This window comes from Salvelinus sp. IW2-2015, linkage group LG3 (genome assembly GCF_002910315.2).
Source record: "Salvelinus sp. IW2-2015 linkage group LG3, ASM291031v2, whole genome shotgun sequence".
Lineage (NCBI taxonomy): Eukaryota > Metazoa > Chordata > Actinopteri > Salmoniformes > Salmonidae > Salvelinus > Salvelinus sp. IW2-2015.
This window is the reverse complement of record NC_036840.1, coordinates 649,388-672,130: the sequence shown is the minus strand read 5'-3', so window position 1 is coordinate 672,130 and position 22,743 is coordinate 649,388. Positions and strand designations below refer to the sequence as shown.

The 22,743-nt window shown below is 44.4% G+C and overlaps 2 protein-coding genes and 1 pseudogene across 2 annotated transcripts; all 3 read left to right on the top strand.

Moving 5' to 3' along the window:
- The first annotated feature begins 2,897 nt into the window (after positions 1–2,897).
- LOC139029546 (tetraspanin-7-like) lies at positions 2,898–5,275 on the top strand. Its single transcript, XM_070449759.1, has one exon. It carries the CDS (start codon positions 3,504–3,506, stop codon positions 4,590–4,592), a length of 1,089 nt encoding a protein of 362 aa, XP_070305860.1. The 5' UTR covers positions 2,898–3,503; the 3' UTR covers positions 4,593–5,275.
- Positions 5,276–7,810: 2,535 nt separating this feature from the next.
- Positions 7,811–15,244, top strand: LOC111981693 (protein adenylyltransferase SelO-1, mitochondrial-like; annotated as a pseudogene).
- A 768-nt stretch (positions 15,245–16,012) lies between these two features.
- Positions 16,013–19,008, top strand: LOC112081355 (angiopoietin-related protein 5). Its single transcript, XM_024147789.2, has 7 exons — positions 16,013–16,174; positions 16,879–16,957; positions 17,052–17,079; positions 17,169–17,260; positions 17,467–17,584; positions 17,789–17,974; positions 18,210–19,008. The coding sequence occupies exons 2-7, from the start codon at positions 16,892–16,894 to the stop codon at positions 18,509–18,511; spliced, it is 792 nt and encodes a 263-aa protein (XP_024003557.1). The 5' UTR covers positions 16,013–16,174; positions 16,879–16,891; the 3' UTR covers positions 18,512–19,008.
- The last annotated feature ends 3,735 nt before the right edge of the window (positions 19,009–22,743 follow it).

Here is a 22,743-nt window from a genome sequence, read left to right as displayed (position 1 = left end):
ATGGTGTGCTTTTTCGGTAAAACTTTTTTGAAATCTAACACAGCGGTTGCATTAGGAGAAGTTTATCGAAAGTTCCATGCATAACACTTGTATTTTCATCAACATTTATGATGACTATTTCTGTAAATTGATGTGGCTCTCTGCAAAATCACCGGATGTTTTTGGAACTACTGAACATAACACGCCAATGTATACTGAGATTTTTTAATATAAATATGAACTTCAAACAAAATATACATGTACTGTGTAACAGGAAGTCCTATGAGTGTCATCTGATGAAGATCATCAAAGGTTAGTGATTAATTTATCTCTATTTCTGCTTTTTGTGACTCCTCTTTTCGGCTGGAAAAATGGCTGGGTTTTTCTGTCACTAGGTGCTTACCTAACATAATCGTTTGTGGAGCTTTCGCCGTAAAGCCTATTTGAAATCGGACACTGTGGTGGGATTAACAAGAAGTGTATCTTAAAATGGTGTAAAATACTTGTATGTTCGAGGAATTTTCTGTTGTTTGAATTTGGCGCCCTGCACTTTCACTGGCTGTTGTCATATCGATCCCGTTAGCGGGATCTCAGCCCAAATTAACAGGAGAGGTCTAGATACTACAATGTTAACAGATTAACAGGAGAGGTCTAGGTACTACAATGTTAACAGGAGAGGTCTAGGTACTACAATGTTAACAGGAGAGGTCTAGCCGCATGTAGTAGATGGTACATCTAATTCATCTTTCCTGGAACAGTTAACATGTTTGATTTATAGACTTAGTCTAATGCTATTGAACATTTGATCGATATGTCGGACTCTCACCAATGTGATCATTCCTGTATTTTGCTTAATTGCAATACTTTTAATATTATGTGTACAAATGTATAACATCTCAAGATAGAGTCTTCTCTACCTCCAACCCTCTGGGAATAGAGTGAACATCTGGTGACAGTTCTGCTCTATTCTGGGACAAGCAGAACCACCCAGCCCTGTGTATGTAAATCTCAGTTTCACTCCCACAGCTACCAGTCTACCAGTTTCACTGCCTGAAATACCCTGGACTGGGCCAGATGTGGAGAGAAGGGGTGGAGATGACTCAATTAAATGAATGGATGATTAAACTGTTAACCAATTTCAGTCACATTGTGGTGGCTATTATAGAAACGATACTCAGCACTGCTAAAAATAGCCAGGAATCAAAGTTTATCGAACTAAACTCTTTTCCCTAGGTTAACAAGAGGTGAATACTTCTACTGGAATTCTGATTCCTTTGGAAATGCTGCCCTCTACTGTGGTTTTCTGTGGCCTGTCCTATTTTTTTGTCCCTTTTTTCTATTCAGACACAAGTTAAACGTGACAAACACTAACTGACACATGGTGTGAGGTGTCAAGACGATGGAATAGGAGGAATCTCATGGCATGGATGTTACCATACATATGGACAATATTCCAGGCTTGGTTCGCACAGAGCCTTCCTCGCCCCCACCTCACTGGTGGAACACACTAGTTAAATGGCCCTCCAAGGTATGCCCCTCTCCCCTGCCCCTCCCCCCTGATGGACGGTTGTCCTTTTCAAACGACGCCTTCATTGTGCAAATGTGTTTAATTTAGCGGAAGGGGCTTTAATGAACCCTGATTGTTGTATGTGTGTGTGTCGCAGATGGAGGATGGGAATGACCAATGTTTGAGAGGGATGCACTCAGTCCAGCCGGGACAACGGGTTACCATTTAACAGCACCTGAGAGAAGGAGATATCTTCGGTCCATGAATTGGGAGACTATATTTAGCATTCAGAATCTATTTGGTGCAGATACCGTAGCCTGTTTCACCTCTTCCACGACTAAACACAATAAACCAATGCTATTTCTGGAAAATATGTATAAAACTTTGGTGTCAGTGCCATTTGCAGCAAACTATCAGAGGGGGAAATATATGAATGTGTCCAGGAAGCTCAAGATGGAGGATATACCATGATATAGTTGTGGGGCTATGACATCAAACTGAGACCTTCACCTTGTTTAATGGTTCCATGTTGTTAATGGCGGTCAGGCCATTAAGCCCATTACCCCCAACAAACTCTTTAGCTGTATTTGGTTTCCCATTGAGTATCAAAATCAACTCCGGTCTAATTCCAATTAAAACATTGTTCACAAAATGGCTGACGAGTATCGCAAGGGTAGAGGGGATCCAAAAGGGACTGTTCTTGTAATCTCTTTGTAAATTACTCAGATATTACCAAAAATAGAAGCTAGCATGACAAACTAACTGAAGCTATAGCATGCTAGCTAACCAAATACGTTGTCAAGTTTATTTTGGTCTCATGATGACAGTGGAGGCTGCTGAGGGGAGAACGGCTCATAATGATGGGTGAAATAGAGTTAATGGAATGGTATCAAAAACATGATACCATTCCAGCCATTATTATGAGACGTCCTCCCTTAATCCCTTAAGCAGCCTCCACTTCATGGACGACAGTTTCTCCCTTTGTACGTTTGTTTGGAAGAATTACAGCAATCGGCTCAATTTACATTCAAAAGCTAACTTTGGTTATGATCACTAATGTCTATGGGAAAGCTAGGGGACATGCCTCTCCTTCGACGCCATATCATTCTCTACCAACTGAGCCACACGGGACCTCTAATTTGCATGGATTTTGCAGGATATTATGGGATTGATAGTCAACAAAACAATTATATAGCCTATGTAAGGACGTGTAACCAGTTGTATTTCGTTATCTAGTACAGTTTATCAGATTCAGAGCAATCATCTAGTACATTTACAGTTGTGTTTCGTTATCTAGTACAGTTTATCAGATTCAGAGCACTCATCTAGTACATTTACAGTAGCGTTAGTTTCTATTGCCATCCAATCCCATTCCAAGTGCCATAAAGTACAGTAGTCCATACAGGTCCTCGACTGATATCGGTTCATAAAATGCTTGTCGACCACTTGCCTTATCTCAGCAGAATATAATACATGGTGAGTGCATGTGTCCTTGTTGGGATGATATTCACAAAATACAGGACATACCAGAATAGGGGACTTTCTTGCCGGCTTGTTGATGCTACAAATCGACCAGAGTGGGTACTAAAATCCTGACAAGTGACTCCTCCGCACCGAGAGAGGGGGTGCCTGGGTGGTTTCTGAGTCCAAGCCATCATAAACACCTCTGCCCCTGACCATCGAGCGAGAGGATGCGGCACTCACCATAGTGACATGGAACTCTGGTGACCACGCAGGTGGAAGCAATGCCCGGAATAAACAGATAAATGAGACAGAAAGAGCCAGGCTGCGGATGCAGATAACACCACGACACGACGCCTCCGTCAACAAGATTTACTGTGAAGTGTGGCTACGGAGGAGGGTGTGTGGGGAAGGTGGGTTAACAGCCAGTCGTAAAAAAACGGGGGAGGGGTTGCCTCATAGGGAGAAACAAGGGAGAACGGGAGGAGAGAAAGAAAAAGAGAGAGAAAGAGAGAGTGAGCAAGAAAGGGACGTAGATAAAGCCTGAACCGGCATCATGAGCTGTGCACTGCCCTACGACTCCTTGCCCGCTCGGCTGAGCCCCAGGCGAGCGGTGAACTGGGAACGTGAGCAGCTAGCGGCGCGGAGGCTCTCCTCTCCCAGAGGGCTGAGCCTCCTCAACCCTTCTACTGGGCTTCGGCGGCACTCGGCACTCCCCGGGTACATGCTCTCGTCCTTCCAGGAGCAGCAACACCAGGAGCACCAGGAACAGCTGCAGCAACAGCGCCTCTCATTGTCCCTGTGCTCCGAGGCCTCCATGGCACCCCCTGCTCCCCGCGTGGGTGGACCCCTGCCCTGCTGCCGGCCAGTGGGCGTCATGCCCCTGCTGCGCTTGGCCCTGCTGGCCTTCAGCTGCCTCTTTTGGGCAGCCGGTCTGGCCATCTTCACCTTGGGCGTGTGGGCCCAGGTTTCGCTGGCCGACTACATGCTGCTGTCAGCCAACCGCTACCCCAATGCCCCGCTCATCCTTCTGGCCACGGGGGCCATCGTCACAGCCTGGGGCTTCCTGGGCTGTCTGGGAGTGGCCGCCAACCTACCCTTTGTTCTGCGGGCATACGGCTTCATCCAGTTGGCGGCACTGATGGCAGGGCTAGCCGCCGGCCTCTCGGGCCTGTTTTACCGCGAGGACATTGCCGGAGGGTTCCGTAGCGGACTGCAGCAGGCAGTGGCGGGCTATGGCGAAGATGAGGGCCGCTCCAACGCTCTGGATAGCCTGCAGAGGGCACTAGAGTGCTGTGGGGCCGAGGGCTGGCGTGATTGGCTGACCTCCGACTGGGCCAATCAGGACGCAGCCTTCTCGCCCATGGGCAACGGCTCCTCTGTGTCGCTACCCGACAGCTGCTGCATGCAACGCAAGGGCTGCAGAAACCGACCCTTGCCAGCAGTGGGCAGTGAAGGGGTGGCGGTTGCTGGGATCCATCCCCACGGATGTTTCCGAAAGGTGTTCAGTTTCGTCAATGATAACGTCTTCCACATTGCTGCCACCGTGCTGGGGCTAGCCTTCACCCAGATAGGTGGCATCGCCCTGGCCTGTCTACTAGCTAACCGCCTGCAACCAAGACTACACCGACCAGTCGCACACTAATAAAGAGAGTGGGCAATACTGGACCTTGACTAGGGATCAACCAATTGCAGAGTTATACCATTTGACCTGTACAAGGCCTCTAACTTCACATTTGGGATTTTGTGTAGAAGAGGAAAATGGAGGACATATATTTTTACTCTGTCACTACTTTAATCCAAGAACGAGGTTAGCTGTGACATACCTGCTCCTTTTCATATCCACTCAACATCTCTTTCTCCGACCAACAATCCTGAGGTATTTACTGTATAAGACCGACCATTGACTGACTGTAAATATTCTGCCTGCTGTTCATGAACATGCCCCTTTAACAAATGTGAACACTGTACATATACTGTAATATACATGTGTGAAATGACTGTTTAACAAGATTTGCAGTTAAACAAAGTGTTATTTTATTATGTGCTATTTTGGCAGTCATAATAACTCATTTGGTTTTTTCTTGTAAATAATCCGGCACAGAGAAATGTAATATTTACTGTTATACTTGAACAGTATGATTGTTATGATCAGACCATACACTCTTAGAAAAAAAGGTTCCAAAAGGGTTCTTCGGCTGTCCCCATAGGAAAATCCTTTTTGGTTCCGGGTAGAACCCTTCTGGGTTCAATGTAGAACCCTCTGTGGAACAGGGTTCTACATGGAACCAGAACGGGTTCTTCTAAGTGTTCTCCTATGGGGACAGCCGAAGAAACCTTTTAGGTTCTAGGTAGCACCTTTTTTTTCTAAGAGTGTATTGACTATACCATTTTCCGTTTTGTGATATTTGTCTTGTATATCAATATTTGACAGTCGGTTGACCATTATGGAATATGTCTAATGTCCAAATTGCTACAGCAGACACACCCTAGGTCTAGTTCCTTGTATACATTTGTATTACTTAAAGTGTTTGTGCAGTTATATTTTGTGATACATACTCATCTTATGATGATACAATCCCAACATTCTGTGATAAATAGTCAGGTTAAGCTTTTGAAAAGACCAGACACATGTCTGTACCTCTGTGTGGAGTATTACGATGGGAATGTATCATCCTTTTCTGGTCTCGGTTTGCAAGTTCCTGTGACAATAATACTTTGTTATATTTAGCGCATACACCAATTCAACTACACACCAATTCTGTAATGGTCCCAAAGCATTGGCATGACACGGATATAGTGCATTGGTTGGGCTGTCACATAAGCATGAAGCAGTACTGGACAGCCTGAAAAATCATCATTACCTCAGTGATTCCTTTTGTACAACTATCGCAATTCCTCACAAGGTGCATTGTTGTTCATCAAACTGCAATAAGAATGGCAATTGACATTGATTTTATGTTGAATATGATTGATAATTATAATCAATGGCATTGAAATAAATCAACGTGAGGATAATTTCATGGTCAAGTAACTCAGACCTATGGAAGTCTATCATACAAAAAGTTACCATCTATATAGACAGGAATTAAATAGGGATTTTGTAGGCGGGGGAACTGTTTTCAAAATGTCTTGTTCCCCTAATCATTTTTAATAGACATCTATTCCCATTATAGGTTGTTTCAACACCCGCCTCCTAATTTATGTCTAGTGTACAGCCCAATGGATCAATACATTCCCTAATGTGATCTCACAATCACCATTTATCCTCTACCCTCCAATACTCACTGTGCATTTGGTTCTCCTTCTCTTGTAATTGTGTTGTGTGTGTGTTGTGTTCCACGTATTATAACAAAGCAGTAAGGCCGAGGGGGGTTGTGGTATATGGACAATATATCACGGCTAAGGGCTGTTCTTATGCATGACGCTACGCGGAGTGCCTGGACACAGACCTTAGCCGTGTTATATTGGCCATATACCACAACCCCCCGAGGTGCCTTATTGCTATTACAAACTGGTTACCAATGTAATTAGAGCAGTAAAAATACATGTTTTATGACACCCGTGTCAGCCAATCAGCATTCAAGGCTCAAACCACCCAGTTTATAATGTGTAACATCTATTCTAATGCTTATCAGGGACGGTGAACCTGACACACAGACATTACCTCATGACTGATGAACAAAAGACTTGTGTCATACCTCGTGACAGAGAATGGGTGTACTTCAGTCTGTTGGTTGTCCTTGACATGCGAGGCACAAACACATGACACCCCTGTACTACTCATGTTGACGTGGCCATAATCTGATACACACAACTTGTGTATATAAAAATATATTCACTGGAAAGCACATTTCACAAAAATACTCAAAGGAAAGGACGAGGGTGAGTTCCTTACCGTAATGAACTACACTCCAAAGACAAAACGATCTTCTGAGTGAATCTTTGAAAACAATAGTGTGTGTTGATGTTTCTGCAACTCTTTATAAACCATCTGTCGTGTATATCCTTTATGTATTTTGTGACGGTATACAGTATATGACTTGCTGTTGTATACATTTAAACTATGGGAATATGCATGAAAGTGGCCAATTGTCTCAAATGCCTATACTGTAAAAAAAAAAAATCCAACTAAGCCTTTATGATTAAAATTCCATAGTCATATCCCACCATTTTGCCCAAAAACTAATCCAGGGAGTCCTTCCCCAGTGCATCCTCTTTAAAGATATAAACTGCCAATTTTATCTCCAGCTTCACAGATTGGCAGGCACAGCACTTCCATCTGCATTTTAAAAGCCTTGGATGCTAGCTGGGTTTATTTTATGACCAGGACCAGTGCTGGAACTGAACCCAAGTATTAAATCTTCTGCATCGGTTATGGTCGATTCTGCCTGGGCCTCTCTGGCCAGACACAGTCACAGTGTTGAATTATGGGTACCTGTATGACATCTCATTTCAACCCAAGACAGGGGTGATAAGATCTCCTGCACAAGGAAGCAATAATGTGCCCTGGTCTATATTATTGGCAATTAACCACACACACAACGTGACACACACACACACACATAGCCAGGCATACCTTACTTACACACACACACTTTGAAAGCTCACTGTACAATAATACTTTCTTTGAGTATTGTAGCCCACTCCATCGGGCAATTAACATTCCCGATTTGGTTCAACCAAGGCAAAATAGACTAGAGGGATGTCACATGACCATAATGACAACATTCAAGTGTGTCAAATTGAGACTTTAAAGACTTTCTATGTAGGCTGGTTTTGAATAGTGCACTAATAAACTCCACTCACTGTTTTGCACCATGATCCAGTCAGTGTGAGAGTTGCCATAGGCTAAATCTATGAGTGGATTATAGAGCACTTGTTTTGTGCCGGGCACGACTAACTGGCCGACCCGACCTCTGTTGACCACTATAGTGGTCACTGTCGGCATGGACTCGGAGGGCTGTGCATCCTCATCTCTCGAGCGCCTGCCTTTCAACAATGTCGCGCTGAAAAAACTTCCACTTGACTCCTCCGAAGAACCAGGGTCTCGAACGGTGAGCGGAGCATGCTTCTCCCGCGTCCAGCCACAACCTCTTGTCAACCCCACTTTCGTGGCAGTATCCGGACCAGCACTCGCTCTGCTTGGGCTAGATGAGGAGGAAATATTTCACGACTTGCTTGGTCCAGAATATTTGAGCGGTTCTAAAGTTTTACCGGGCTCGGAGCCGGCTGCGCATTGTTACTGCGGTCATCAGTTTGGACTATTTGCTGGACAGCTGGGTGATGGGGCGGTGTGTTACCTTGGCGAAGTGGAAGCACCTGCGGGCCAAATCGGTTCCATGCAGCGTGACAACCCATGTGGGCGATGGGAAATACAGGTGAAGGGTGCAGGTGTCACACCTTACTCCAGGTAACAGCTTTTATTTTTGCCCTGCGTTTTGAATAGTCTAGCTGCCTAGGCCTAATAGGTTTTAAAGGAAGGCTCGCGTTTTTGTATAAACCTATCACAACCGACAATTAGCCTACGATAGGCCTAAAATGGCAACTTCACAAACTTTAACAGTATTATGATTTACAGCCTAGGCTCTATGCTTAATTTTAGGAGGTTAATGTTCGTTGTATGCACTCTTCCCTTTGCACTCTTTGTTAGTAATTCACTAGACCTATATATATATATATATATATATATATATATATATATATATATATATATATATATATATATATATATATATATATATATGCTCTTATTATTATTTAGGAGTAGGCTAACTAGGACATAATTTGTCTGTAAACATGCCCTTTGGAATGTAGGGGTATGTTCCAGAATGTTCGTCCGTGCAAAGGCACACAATAGGCATTTGCTGACTCAATGGATCTGGCATCCCAGCCAAGTCTCCCATGTCTAGATTAGAGCCATGTGATACAATTGCACAACAGCTACAGAGCTGCTTAAGAGATCAACTTCTTGGCACACTTCAACACCTTCTGCATTGCTAAACAATGCACAGGCATCTGAATTGTGTCAGGCCCACCTAGTGATTGGTACTACTGCTTGAGTAGGTCTACTTCTATTTGATTTGTACCAATTTGAATGCACACAAGACTTGTGCTCAAAGAATAAAACTCTTATGAATTTCAGATAGCTATCACTCATAATTGATTCTGGGACCAACACACCTTTTGGTCACACTTTACCTTCGTTTCACAGCTATCATGTGCATGTAGCCACGTAGAATCACAATTTCTTTACATCGTTACATGTAGGCCTAACTACTCTGTAAAAATAGGCCTAACTACAGTGTAAAAATAACTAATTTCAAACAGAAGTTGGGCAGTACTGTACCTGGCAAGAGGACCATTTATAATCTTATCCTTATTATTATTCCTAATCCATATAATGGTTGTTCTCCTCCTCTCTCGTCCCACCAGAGAGTCTGACGGACGGAAGGTCCTTCGTTCCAGCATCCGGGAGTTCCTGTGCAGCGAGGCCATGGCCGCTCTGGGCATCCCCACCACGCGTGCCGCCTCTCTGGTGACATCAGACCTCTATGTCAACAGAGACCCCCTCAACAATGGCCGGCGCCGTCCGGAGAGGTGTTCAGTGGTCCTGCGCATCGCCCCCTCCTTCATCAGGTGAACGGTTATTGGTGGTTCCCCTCTTCCTCTCAATTACAATATGTATCAATGGCCTCCTTTCCTTGTCTCCTTTCCTTCATGATGACCACAGTAGGAAGGTGAATGGATGGATTTATACAATATTTCTCTCCCTTGTCAAGTTCTCAGTGGTAGAGAGAGGAAGTCATTGAATATGATGATTTGGCCATATTATATTACTGTGATATCTTTCTTACTGTATGTGGGGTACCAGGGTCATAGGTGAAAGAAAACAAGGAAAATTATTAATTTAACAGCATCGGGATGTAGCTGACCGGCTGATTGACTGGCTGGCTGACTGGATGACTGGCTTACTGAATGACTAGCTGACTGACTGGCTGGCTGACTAGCTGACTAGCCATGAACTCTGCTTTTGGTACTGAATGCTGACTTGCTTGTGCAGGTTCGGGTCCTTTGAGATCTTTCAGTCTCGGGATGAGTTTTCAGGCCGACAGGGTCCCAGTCCAGGGCGCCACGACATTCGGGCTCAGCTAGTGGACTACGTCATCGACACCTTTTACCCTGACATCCAACGAAGCCACGGCAACCGCAAAGAGAGGAACACAGCATTTTTCAAAGAGGTATGGCCTACACTGAAACTTCAGTTTCAACGTGAGGTGCCTGTAGCACTATACGACAACTGTACTACCCTTTTGTATTTGTACTCTTATGATAAATATGAGATTGTTACTTATTATCAATATGAACAACGGTACCAGATGGACATTGCTAATATTCTAAAATGATTCTCTAGCACTGTACATTAACTATACAGGGTGAATACATTTCACCTTAAGTACACACTGTGACAAAATTACATTCAGTTGTAGACCTGCTCTGTGGCTCCCCCTTGTGTTCCCAGGTGACAGTGCGGACGGCTCGTCTGGTGGCCCAGTGGCAATGTGTTGGCTTCTGTCATGGTGTCCTCAACACAGACAACATGAGCATATTGGGACTTACTGTGGATTACGGCCCCTTTGGCTTCATAGACAGGTACATCTGCCTCACTTCCCCTTTCAACAGGAACTTCAAGATCCTATTGACATCAAAACATATTAATTCAGGAAATGGATACTTGTATCACGCGTGCTGTGCATAACTCACAAAATAACTTATAGGCAAGCTGAATATACAGTATTATGAGGTAGAAAGAACACTGAGTTAAAATTTGTTATTATACATTTTTGCTAACAAAATGCAATTTGTGCAGTTATATACGGTACATAATCGATTAATCATAAGGGCTTATTGGTAAACACTCCATATCTCTTCCCATCTTCCAGATTCGACCCAGAGTTTGTGTGCAACGCGTCGGACCGGAGGGGGCGCTACTCATACCAAGCCCAGCCGTCCGTGTGCCGTTGGAACCTGGCTCGTCTGGCTGAGGCCCTGGGCTCTGAGCTCCATGCATCCCAGGCAGCAGGGACCATCCTTGATGAGTTCATGCCCCTCTATGAGACCCTTTACCTGGCCAACATGAGGAAGAAGCTGGGCCTACTGAGGCGGAAGGAACCAGAGGACCAGGAGCTTGTCTCTGAGCTGCTGCAGCTCATGCACAACACAGGTATGGCGAGAGGGATGGAACAAACTGTGCAGAAAACAGGCATAATGTACCTGTATGAACAGAGGGGACTAACTCTGCACAACACGTTATTTGAACCAGCAACCAAACATTTAAAGTCCCCCCTCTCTCTCTCTCTCACAGGAGCAGACTTCACCAACACCTTCCGCTTGCTGAGTGGCGTGTCCTGCCCTGTGGCGGGGGAGGGGAAGGGGGCCACGGGCGGCCCGGTGGTGGACCTCATCCTGGAGCAGTGCGTCTCCCTGGAGGAGCTTAAGGTGGCCAACAAGCCCACCATGTAGCCCCGGTGAGGGGGGGTACAGTGGTGTGGCCCACCTGGAGGCTAGACCTCCATCACATGAAACCTAAATATGATCTTTAGTGATCAGAAACTCTGTTTTAATTCACAGTTCACAGGATTGGAAATGCAAGATGTATACATGTAATGCTCTACAACATGCATTGAGGTTAACTTGGAGGGAATTGACTTCAACAATTCTGCCACCAACCAATCCACTGTGATCCCCTCATTTTCATTCACACACAAACCACAAATGACTGGGCTATACAGTAGGTTAACCTAACAAATGTTCTCAGAAATGTTCCTAATCACATGTTTGCAAGATGTTGTGGTTCCTAATATCATCTTTCGTTGTGTTCCCTTGATGTGCATTCAGCGATTTGGAGAAAAATCATACAAGGATAATCTGTAAGTTAAAGCTGTTTTAGTGCAGAATGACTTGTTTAAGGTTGCTATACATTTGTATTATCTGTGGTTAAGTAGGTAGCTAGCAATATTAGCTACACATGCTAATGTAAGTGTCAGATATAGCACCTCAGTGTATGTATTCATATAGTTATCACCAAGTAATTAGCTAACTATATATATATATATATATTGCCCATTCTCCTAGCTACTGTTTTCAATCTAGCCCCTTAGTCTCAGTTTTTACCTCTCTCTTGACTCCCTCTATGCACACAGTGAGCTGGCTATGGTCCTCTCTATGGCCCAGACCAACCCAGCCATGTTTGGCCTGGCGGCAGACCGACCTGAGGTGGCCCATCAGCTGGAGAAGATAGGCAGGCTGAAGGAGCTGCTGAGCACCAATCAGGACGAGCTGAGGGCAAAGCAGAGAGAGGATTGGCTATGCTGGATCAGTCAGTACAGGTTGGTTAGTTAGGAGATGCCGGATCGAGGATCCTACTCAATCAAAACCACTTGGTTATTGATGAAAGAAATAGCATGCTTCCTGCATACCAAAGCATATGAATTGATCCATACTTTCTTGGTATTGTTTCACACCAGTGGTGGCTGGTGGCACTTTAAATTGGGAGGATGGGCTCATAGTAATGGCTGGAACAGCATAGATGGAATGGTCTCAAACACATCAAACACCTGGTTTCTATGTGTTTTATTCCATTCGCTCCATTCTATTAATTATTATGAGCTGTCCTCCCCTCACCAGCCTCCTCTGTTTCACGCTGTAATCATGGTTTACATCACCCCCCGTGTGTGTATGATGACCCAGGAAGCGGTTGGTGAAGGAGTGTGATGGAGCGAGGGAGGTGTGTACCATAGAGGAAGAGAGGATCCGTGTGATGGACAACACCAACCCACGCGTGGTGCTCCGCAACTACATTGCCCAGAATGCAATACAGGCTGCTGAAAATGGAGACTTCTCAGAGGTATAGAATTGACATGTTGTATCTACTTAATACACTGTAGCTATCAACACATGGTGAATATTTTTGTTGTTGCACTTTCTGTTTGTTGTTATATTACAGTATACAGTGAGCTCAAACTATTGGGACAGTGACACATTGCTAGGAATATTCCATGCTAGGAATATGGGAACAAATACTAAACTCATACTACACATTTAAGTGAATTTGTTCCAATACTTTTGGCCCCCAAAAATGGACTATGTACAAAAAGTGCTGTAATTTCTAAACGGTCACCCAATATGGATGAAAATAATCTGATTACTTTTGGATTACTTCTTTGGTTAGCCAGCATCTGCCTCTTCAGTTTATGCTGCAGATATCTTTAGGCAAGTGCTGGCTCAGCTGCCTTATGCATCTTCTTGATGAAATGGCATCACTGCTAAAAGGTCAGCTGCACTGTCAAGTTCCAAGGAAAGCATTCCCAACACTCATTCTTTGGTTGTGCAATGTTAATTTGAATGTTTGACCCAGCTATGAATGTCTGTCCCACACATAAATGTCTGACCCATAACAGTCTACTATGATAAATATGTCAATAGACAGATGTAACAGATCCAGGAGTAATCAGATTATTTCATGAGTTTGATGATCAATTGTGCAAATACTTTGAATGTGGACTATTCTAAGTTTGCAAAACACGTAGATCTATCTGAAAAGCAGACGGGTAGATTTTAGTGTACTCATTTCTACTGAAACTGGAAGTTTAGCTGAGTAAGCAGCTGATTTGTCATGTGTCATTCCAGTACTTGGGAAATAAACAGAATGGAGCAATGTTGACTAACCAAAAAAATCCTTTTGACCCAAAGATCCTGATGAAATTTTGGATGATTCAGTTTTCAGTAAGTGGGGGGGTCTGATGATTTTAGTTTTTTTTTAAAGGAGAGAACTTGGCCGTGTGAGATTTAAAATAGATTAGAACGGCTGGGAAAAGCTTCCATTCCCTCTGAAAGGTGACTTCCGGGTTGTCTAACGGCAGGTAGCCTAGCAGTTAAGAATGTTGTGCTAGTAATCGAAAGGTCGCTGGTTATAATCCACGAGCCAACTGGGTGAAAAATCTGATGTGCCCTTGAGCAAGGCACTTGACCCTATTATGCTCCTGTAAATCACTCTGGATAAGAGCTTCTGCTTAAAATGTAAAAACCTGCTACTTCAGTGTGCTTGAGTCAAACACATGCAGCTCACATCTTGATATTAGATGAAGTAATCCAAAATGTAATCAGCTGTTTAAAACTAACTGTAATCCGATTATTATTTAAAAAAATTGTAATCTGGGTTGATTAGTTACTTAATTTTTGTAGTCTAATTACGTCATCCCTGTTACATGTAATCCGTTAGTACCCAACCCTGTATATCATTGCTCATTATGTTAAATCAACTCTTGTTCAATCTCTCAGGTCCGCAGAGTTCTAAAAGTTCTAGAGAACCCCTACTCTGCCCATCCTGAGTCAGAACTACCTGGTGGGCCTAAAACATTTGGAGAGAGGTACCAGAAAGGGATGGAGAAAGACAAAGAGGGAAGGAAGGACGAGGGGAGGACAGATGGAAACCAAAATTGTGTCCCATATGACAGCAAGCCTCCTGTGTGGGCACGAGAGATCTGTGTCACCTGATCGTCATAGTGCCTCCCTGACCCCAAAACTCAACTGACAGTGGAGAAAGATGTAGATGGTGTTCTAGGTCCATTCTGCTTTTCAATGATGGAACCCTGCTCATTGTTCTGAGTCAGTTGGGTTAATGTCAAGGGGGGTAGTTCAGAGTGTATACTTCAGAGTGCTCCTGGATGTCAATCAGTAGAATAAACTGATGGTGAATGAAGACTCAGGTAATCAGTCAGTGACCTGTCTGTGTTGGAGAGACCAGGAGCACCCTGACTGTGTGTCTATGCACACACACACACTTGAATTTTGCATGTATTTAGATTATTTCACACACACCATGTAGTGTATGCATGATTAAAGAGATATAATCAAATAAACTCATACATTCAGAAACATAATCATTGATCATCTTACTAACACCCGCAAATGGTCTTCATCTTAGAACAGTGGTTAAAAACTGTATCTAGACACAATCTCTTGAATCCATGAATAAAATAATGTATATCTTAATAATACATCTTAATACAAGAGGCAAGGTTTCCCACAATGTTATGTTCATGTATATTATGTGATGTGTTGAAAGTGAGAAAAAAGGCTTTAAAATGAGTTTGTTCTGAACTTCGATGTGTATTTAAAAAATATGTATGCAAATTTTTATGTACAGCAGGTTTGGAATTGCTTATTGATAACTTGCTGTACCAAGTTACTCTGTCAAAACAGCAAACATTTTAATAAACCTATCACTACTTTATACTCAGCTGTATCTTTAAATTCTTCTGGATTTGATTGCGATGGACTTTTTCACATGTCTTTTCAGAATGTAGATGGTGTTGTACGTTTGTTTCATATTGATAGTACATACAGAACAGTACTCAGTACGCAGCCAATGTGCCACATTTTTTATCCTCACTTGGAGTGTTATCATAAGAGGGCTTGATTTGACTGTCCTGATTGCTACAACCAACCCACAAGATACAGTCTAACACATGTACTGTGGTAGAGTGAACCTAGAGCTATGGCCATAGTCTTGTTACATAAATCAGGTACAGTACTACAGGTGTGTCCTGGTTTTATTCATTTTAATCCTGTAGTTCTCCAATTCAAGGGTTGTTCTTACCTGGACCAGAGGGTGGCGCTAGTAGTTAGAAAACAATTCCTTTTGAATAGGATATATCTAAAGACATTTAAGAGATAAACACACATGGATTTGGTAACAAGTGTCCGTACTTTTATTTGATTTCTTGTTCATTGGACTGTGCTGTGTGTATTCCTGGCTGTTCATAATTTCCTGTAAAGTCCAGTATTGGAATGTCAAGAGTGTTTGCTTTGGAGCTGTGGCTCTGAGTAACAGGGATCGCCCACAATAACATTAGCACAAGCACGGTGTGGGGGAGTGTTTTTCCGCAACAACACTATGGGCAAGTTCATTTTGCATGGCCCTGTGCCCCGGTTGGGAGGAGTTTGCACATTTTAGAACCTTCCATTGGTTCTTAAGTGAAATCTCCCTGTCTGTGAGCCCTGTCTGTGATACTTAGAGGCATCTGACAACGCTAAACTGGAAACGTGGAGTCAGAGTGTGTACAGTAGGCGGTGCTTGAGTCAATAAATAAATAGGCTTACAAGAAATCCTCTCTAAACTGACTGGTCGTAGACAATACACCATAAAGGAATACACGGGCAGAGGTAGGTTCTCTCTACATATGTGAATCACCTGATGACAATTTCAAATTTGCGATTATAATAACTTGCATAATATTTATCCTGTGTGAAATGTCTAATGATGTCAGCATAACAAAAAAACATCTATAATTTTTCCTTTTCCCTTATTTGGGAACATGTATGGTGTTTACTGTTCTGTTAATGGAGTGGATATGGTGATGTTTCAAGTTCTCTCCAAATGTTTGAGTTTTCTAACACAAAAGTACAGTAGCTCTGGCTCAGAATGTCTGTTTCTCAATTTTTGGTTTTCTACATAATCACTACATGTTAGAGGAGACAGAAAAAGTAATTTACTTGCATGAATGGCCTACAACAAATGCTTGCTTGTGTAGGGGACCAGTGTGGGTTCAGATGTGGACAGGTTACTGATGCCACAATAATCATACTAACACACACCGAATACTACTAAGAGATAGATAATATCCTTAGACAAAGATCTATGTTTGACATGACTTTTCTGTTTAAGACCTGTAAAGGATGCAATTTAGGAAACATTGCATTTTTACAACGTTGGGTCACAACAGGGATAATAAGGAAACAGCAGAAGAAAAAGTAACTAAAATGACATTCTCATCGCTCCCTCTCTCTGTCTCACTGTCCCTCTCGCTCTCATCACCCCCCCCCCCTCTCTCATCACTCTTCCCCCTCTCTTTCTCCCTCTCTCTCAGAAAATTTGACAAAATGTGGAATAGGATATTTTTTTGTGGACTGGTTGTCTGTCTCATCTGCCTCACTGACCAGACTCAGGTAAATATACAGTCAGTCAGCACTGATAAACAGAGAAACATGTTATTCCTTTAAACCTGGGAGTAATCATTACTTATCTACTGGTTTTGTACAGGGCCAGAAAGCACCTTTAGTTGTTCAAGGTAAGTGTTAGTTATTTTTTTAAATCACTGACATATTGGAAAGACAAGAATTCATGTGCTGTATGTGCATGTGTGTTTGCTTGTTTCAGGGACAGATTGCACACAGATTAAAACTCTCTCCCCTCGAGCCACCAGTGGAGTGTATGTCATTCAACCTGCAGGAGTCAGATTCCCCTTTAAGGTATGGAAACATCTAAATATTTAGGCCAGGTACTATATCATTTGGTTGCACAGCCACACAGGGGCAGTAAAGCTTAGCTATGGAATGTTGAAGGTGTCGCCAGGCTTGCCAGAGTTACTGAAGTTCTACAGAGTTCCATTCTTGGACCGTTTTTGTTCACAAAAAAACTATTTCTTGATTCAAAAGTACATTGATGTTGTATACAGGTGTATTGTGAGATGCTGGTGGACGGAGGCTGGACAGTCTTTCAAAGGCGCACCGGAGCAGAGGTTCTTTTCAACAGGAAGTGGGCAGTGTACAAACAAGGCTTTGGGCATATACGGAGTAATGAAGGGTCCCTCTGAGCACCTCACATTTCACCAGCAACTAATACTGTAAAGTACTGTGTACTTTGCTGAGCCAATGTTGGCCAAATTGAAATGAATTTTTGTCTATAATAATGTTTACCTCTAAGGCAACTTATAGAGGTTTCCCTATACTGTCCGTTTTTCTCTTCTCAATTCAGTGCTCTTCCCTGTTGTTTCCTAGAGGACCACTGGCTGGGTCTGAGTAAGGTGTTTGCTCTAACAAAGGGCAGAGGGCGAAGATCGACCATGCGGGTCGACCTGTGGGACTTTGAAGGGAGCACTGCCTTCGCTGAGTACAGTGACTTCCGTCTGGGCACGGAGAAGGAGGCCTATAAGCTGAACGTTGGAGCCTACAGGGGCAACGCAGGTAACTGTGATTTCAACAGCACAAGGTGACAGTGGTCATATTATTTACTTCAGTGTTATAGTTATTTCACATTTGGTGGCAGCAATGGGACCATTACACATCACATATATGTCATATGATATTGTATGTATGCTGGGTTGATATTTATAAATGGTGTATGCTTTGGAAGTCAATACAATCAAGAGTGAAGTAGAACTGATGTACTCTCTCTTCATCACTCCCTGTCTCTCCGTAGGTGACGCCATCCGTGGGAAATACGCCGGCATTGACCAAAATGGCTTTGGCTTCAGCACAAACGACAAGGACAATGATGGCTGCTCGCCCTGCATCTTTGGCGACATCGCCGAGAACACGTGCAGCTTCTCGGAGGGAGGAGGAGGGTGGTGGTACAGTCGCTGTGGCTCTGCCAGCCTAAACGGAGACTGGCACCCCGCCGGCGAACACATCGGCTGGGCCTCCGGCCTCCACTGGGAGACCTGGAAAGGACCTGCCCCATACTCGGCCCGAGCGAGCCGCATGATGATTAAGTCTGTGTGAGGCCATGTCTCAATACATCTGAAATGGTTTCCTAGGCCTGTCTCCTTTGCTTTATGACCACCGGTCTGCGCCACGTTAGTGGGCATGTGTAGAGGAAACCATTGAAATAACTGGAACACACACAGCTATGTGTTCCATGGAGTGATGCCTGCATATTGTGCCATATTGCTTCGCTTGAATGGTCTGTTTATTAGGGTCTGTTGTGCAATCAACACACTGTATTTGTTTTTCCCATTCGCTTTGTTGTATTATATCATGGTGCATAAATCAGAGCCAACATGTAAGTGACAGAAATAGAAAATATCAATTTTTTTACCCTCTAAAGTCTACCATGAGTTATGTTTTCAGTGAAGAGAAAATACCATGTGAAAGTTTTATTTGTTACACTGCAACAATTCTACATCCAACTTCTGAAGTTTCATCACATAGTTTGACTATTTATATTGTAGAATGTTGATATTGCACGCATTTTTAAATAAAATACATTTTTGAACATTTGTTTAGCACAAACATTCAATAATGTTCAGAAACCAATCATTTTGCTTGAATTCACACATTCAAAGCTCTGTGTTTATAGAGAAATAGAAGTTGTACTTATTGCATATTAAATCATTCATGGTTTCTCATCATACAGTAAATAGGTTTGTTGTTCTCCTACCCTAGAAGCCTGGTTTCTAGTTTTCATTGATTAAGGATCTTTAACTTTGTTAAACGTTGCTACATTTAAAAAAATATGGTGACATCATTTAGGACCTTTCAGGTTTTTTATTTTTATTTTATTTTACCGTTATTTTACCAGGTAAGTTGACTGAGAACACGTTCTCATTTGCAGCAACGACCTGGGGAATAGTTACAGGGGAGAGGAGGGGGATGAATGAGCCAATTATAAACTGGGGATTATTAGGTGACCATGATGGTTTGAGGGCCAGATTGGGAATTTAGCCAGGTTGCAGTGACACATACATAACCTGAGCGGAAACCAGATTGCATACCAAAGAGAATACTATAGACATCAAGAAAGCCAGTCAACTTGTCAATAATCAACTTTTCCAACACTTTGATTAACAGGGCAAAATAGAAATAGGCCTATAACAGTTAGGATCAGCTATTGGCTGCCTTCCAAGCAATAGGAACCTCCCCAGAAAGGAGAGACGCAGGACGACGCAGGACGATGCCGCAGGACGATGCCGACCAGGAGAACGACCCCGGGGACGAGGTGCGGGTCAATCCAGACAGCGAAGGTGGAAATCACAGATGATGTTGGGATCCAGAATGTCCTCCACCGGAACCCAATACCGCTCCTTGGGGGCCATATCTCTCCCAGTCCACATCTCTCCCAGTCCACCAGATACTGGAGCCGACCCCCACGGCGCAGGGAGTCCAGCAGAGATCTGACAGCATATGCCGGACTGCCCTCGATGTCCGGGGGGTGGGGGTGGGCTGTCGTGGAGGACAGCATCAGCTAGGGGACCAGGAACCACCGGCCTGAGAAGGGAGACATGAAACGAGGGTGAGATACGGTAGTGACTGGGCAGTTGTAACCTATATGTCACCTCGTTGACCCTCCGGAGAACCTTGAACGGCCCAACAAAACGGGCTCAGTTTCTTGCAGGGCAAGTGGAGTGGGAGGTTCCTGGTAGAGAGCCAGATGCGATCCCCAGGGTGGAACACAGGGGTCTCATTGCGGTGGCAGTCTGCCTGTTCTTTTTGACGATGGACGGCGCGCTGGAGTCTCACGTGAGCGTCTCTCCACACTTCTGCGCGCCACAACCACTCATCAACTGCAGGAGCTTAAGTCTGGCGGGGAGTCCACGAGGCTAGGGCCGGCTGAAAACCCAGAACACACTGGAAGGGGGGTCAACCCAGTGGAGGAGTGACGCAGCGAGTTCTGGGCAAACTCTGCCCATGGAAGAAATCGTGCCCACTCACCCTGCCGGTCCTGACAGTGACTCCTCAGGGAAGTGAGGCTGACCGTGACCTTCTCCATGAAGGCCCTCCATACTTGTGATGTGAATTGGGGGCCACGGTCAGAGACGATGTCCTCCGGAAGGCCATAATGCCGGAAGACCTGCTGGAAGAGTGCCTCAGTGACCTGGAGAGCAGTGGGGAAACCAGGAAGAGGGATTAAACAACATGATTTAGAAAATCTATCCACTACCACCAGAATGGTGCTGAAACCGTCAGAGAGGAGATCGGTTACAAAGTCAATGGATAGATGAGACTAGGGTCGCTGAGGCATGGGAAGCGGCAGGAGCATCCCTGCTGGTGCATTCCGGGGGGACTTGGTTAAGGCACATATGGAACAGGAGTTGACATAATGAGTTACTTCCTGCGCCAGTACTTCTCAGCGATGGAGTGGATAGTGCGAGAAATACCTGGATGTCCAGCAACAACAGCTGTGTGTGCCTAGGTCAGCAGTCGATCCCTTGTCCCTGTGGGAACGTAGATGCGCTCAGGAGGACAGTTCAGGGCTGTGGGCTCCCTCTCTGTGTCCCAGGCCACTGGACCTACGACTTGGGAGGATGGGATTATAGGTGCACTCTGGACAGGACCCTATCCCGAATCGTAGATACAGGACAAGGCATCGGCCTTGATGTTATTGGAACCTGGACGATAGGTCAGCGTGAAGTCGAACCTGGTGAAGAAAAGTGCCCAGTCTGTGATTCTCATCCTTTACCATGAAATGATATGGTTATGGCGTTGAAGCCAAGGGAGACCGAGAATTATCTTGTGAACTGGTGATGAAGAAGGGGATGTTTTCCTGATGATTGGACTACACGGACTAAACGGTGAGGGTGAGTGGTTGAGTGATGTGGGTGATGGTTCTGGACCCAAGAGGCCGACTATCCAGGTCTTAAATCGGGAAAGGAGAGGAGAGCGGATATGAGTTGATGTTAAGAGAGGAGGCAAGGGTCTGGTCAATAAAGTTCCCAGCGGCACCGGAATCCACTAACGCTGTTGACAGTACATGAGGGACAGTCAGCTAGTGTAATGACACCAAAAAGGGCCTGATGAAGATGGAATACTCACTCCTGCCCTAGGTGCTGGAGCCTCACATGACCATCTCTCTGCTCTTGTGGATCCCAAATGTGGACATGCCAGACACCTCTGGACCTCATGCCCTCCTTGTCCACAGTACAGACAGCACCCCAGCTGTATCCGTCTGTGCACTCCGCAGCGGGGAGACGAGTGAACCCTACCTCCACGGGTTCTGGCTCTGATCCCGAGTATTCACTGAGGGAGGAAGAGAAATGATGAGAGGACCGGCGCTTCAGAAGTAGGTTATCCAGACGGATGGCCATTGCAATGAGTGCCTCCAAGGTGAGATTGTCGTCTTGACAGGCCAGTTCCGTCTGGACCTCTTCACACAAACCTCTTCTAAATAGCGTGCGAAGTGCCGGCTCATTCCACCTACTGGATGCTGCTATAGTCCGAAAGGTGAACGCGTACTCAGCAGCCGTCTGATTCCCCTTCCGTAATTGCAGTAGCCGCTCACTTCCCTCTCTGCCCTCCGGGGAATTATCAAAAATACATTTAAAACAGAGCCCTGAACCCTTCATGAATCCAGCTCCTCCTCTCCTCTCTCCCAGACAGCCGTAACCCATTCCAACGCCCGCCCAGTCAGCAGAGAAATTACCGTGGACCTCTCTGTGGTGGGAGCTCCCCTCTGATGCGATAAGTTGAGGGAGCACTGAAGTAGGAAGCCACGGCATTTGGATGGTGTACCTGTCAGGACCCGGTGAGAGAAACAGTCACTAATAGTCGGCAGAACCCAGAAGATGAGGCAGACTCAGCAGTACTAGAGATGGTGGTTTAATAAAAGGACAAGATCTTCAGGCAAAGAATATAAATCCACCACGTCCAAAAATAAAGCCAAGAGGCACAAAATGGATATCCTCCAAAATACAAAGAAACTCCACAAAGTGGTAAAAACAGCAGGGAAAAACAAACCTCAAAAGACTACTCAAAAATACACAAGCACTAAACCAGAGAACCTCTGGAAAATCCAATAAGAGAAATATATGTTCACAACAAGGCTGGGGCTGGGTGCTAACATACAAACACTGAGCAAAGAACTGAGGAACACACAGGGTTTAAATACTAACAAGGGAACGACACACAGGTGCAAACAATAATTAGAGCAAGGAAAAAACAAAAGGTACAAAAAAGGTGCAATGGGGACATCTAGTGACCAAAACCTGAACAGTCCTGGCCAAAACCTGACAGTACCA

What these genes read in the sequence shown, in the direction of transcription:
- LOC112081355 (XM_024147789.2), top strand. Translation starts at nt 16,892, where the DNA reads ATGTGGAATAGGATATTTTTTTGTGGACTGGTTGTCTGTCTCATCTGC. An exon ending in GAGTCAGATTCCCCTTTAAG is followed by an intron (nt 17,261 to 17,466) that starts GTATGGAAACAT and finishes TGTTGTATACAG; the next exon opens with GTGTATTGTGAGATGCTGGT. An exon ending in AGGCTTTGGGCATATACGGA is followed by an intron (nt 17,585 to 17,788) that starts GTAATGAAGGGT and finishes GTTGTTTCCTAG; the next exon opens with AGGACCACTGGCTGGGTCTG.
- LOC139029546 (XM_070449759.1), top strand. Translation starts at nt 3,504, where the DNA reads ATGAGCTGTGCACTGCCCTACGACTCCTTGCCCGCTCGGCTGAGCCCC.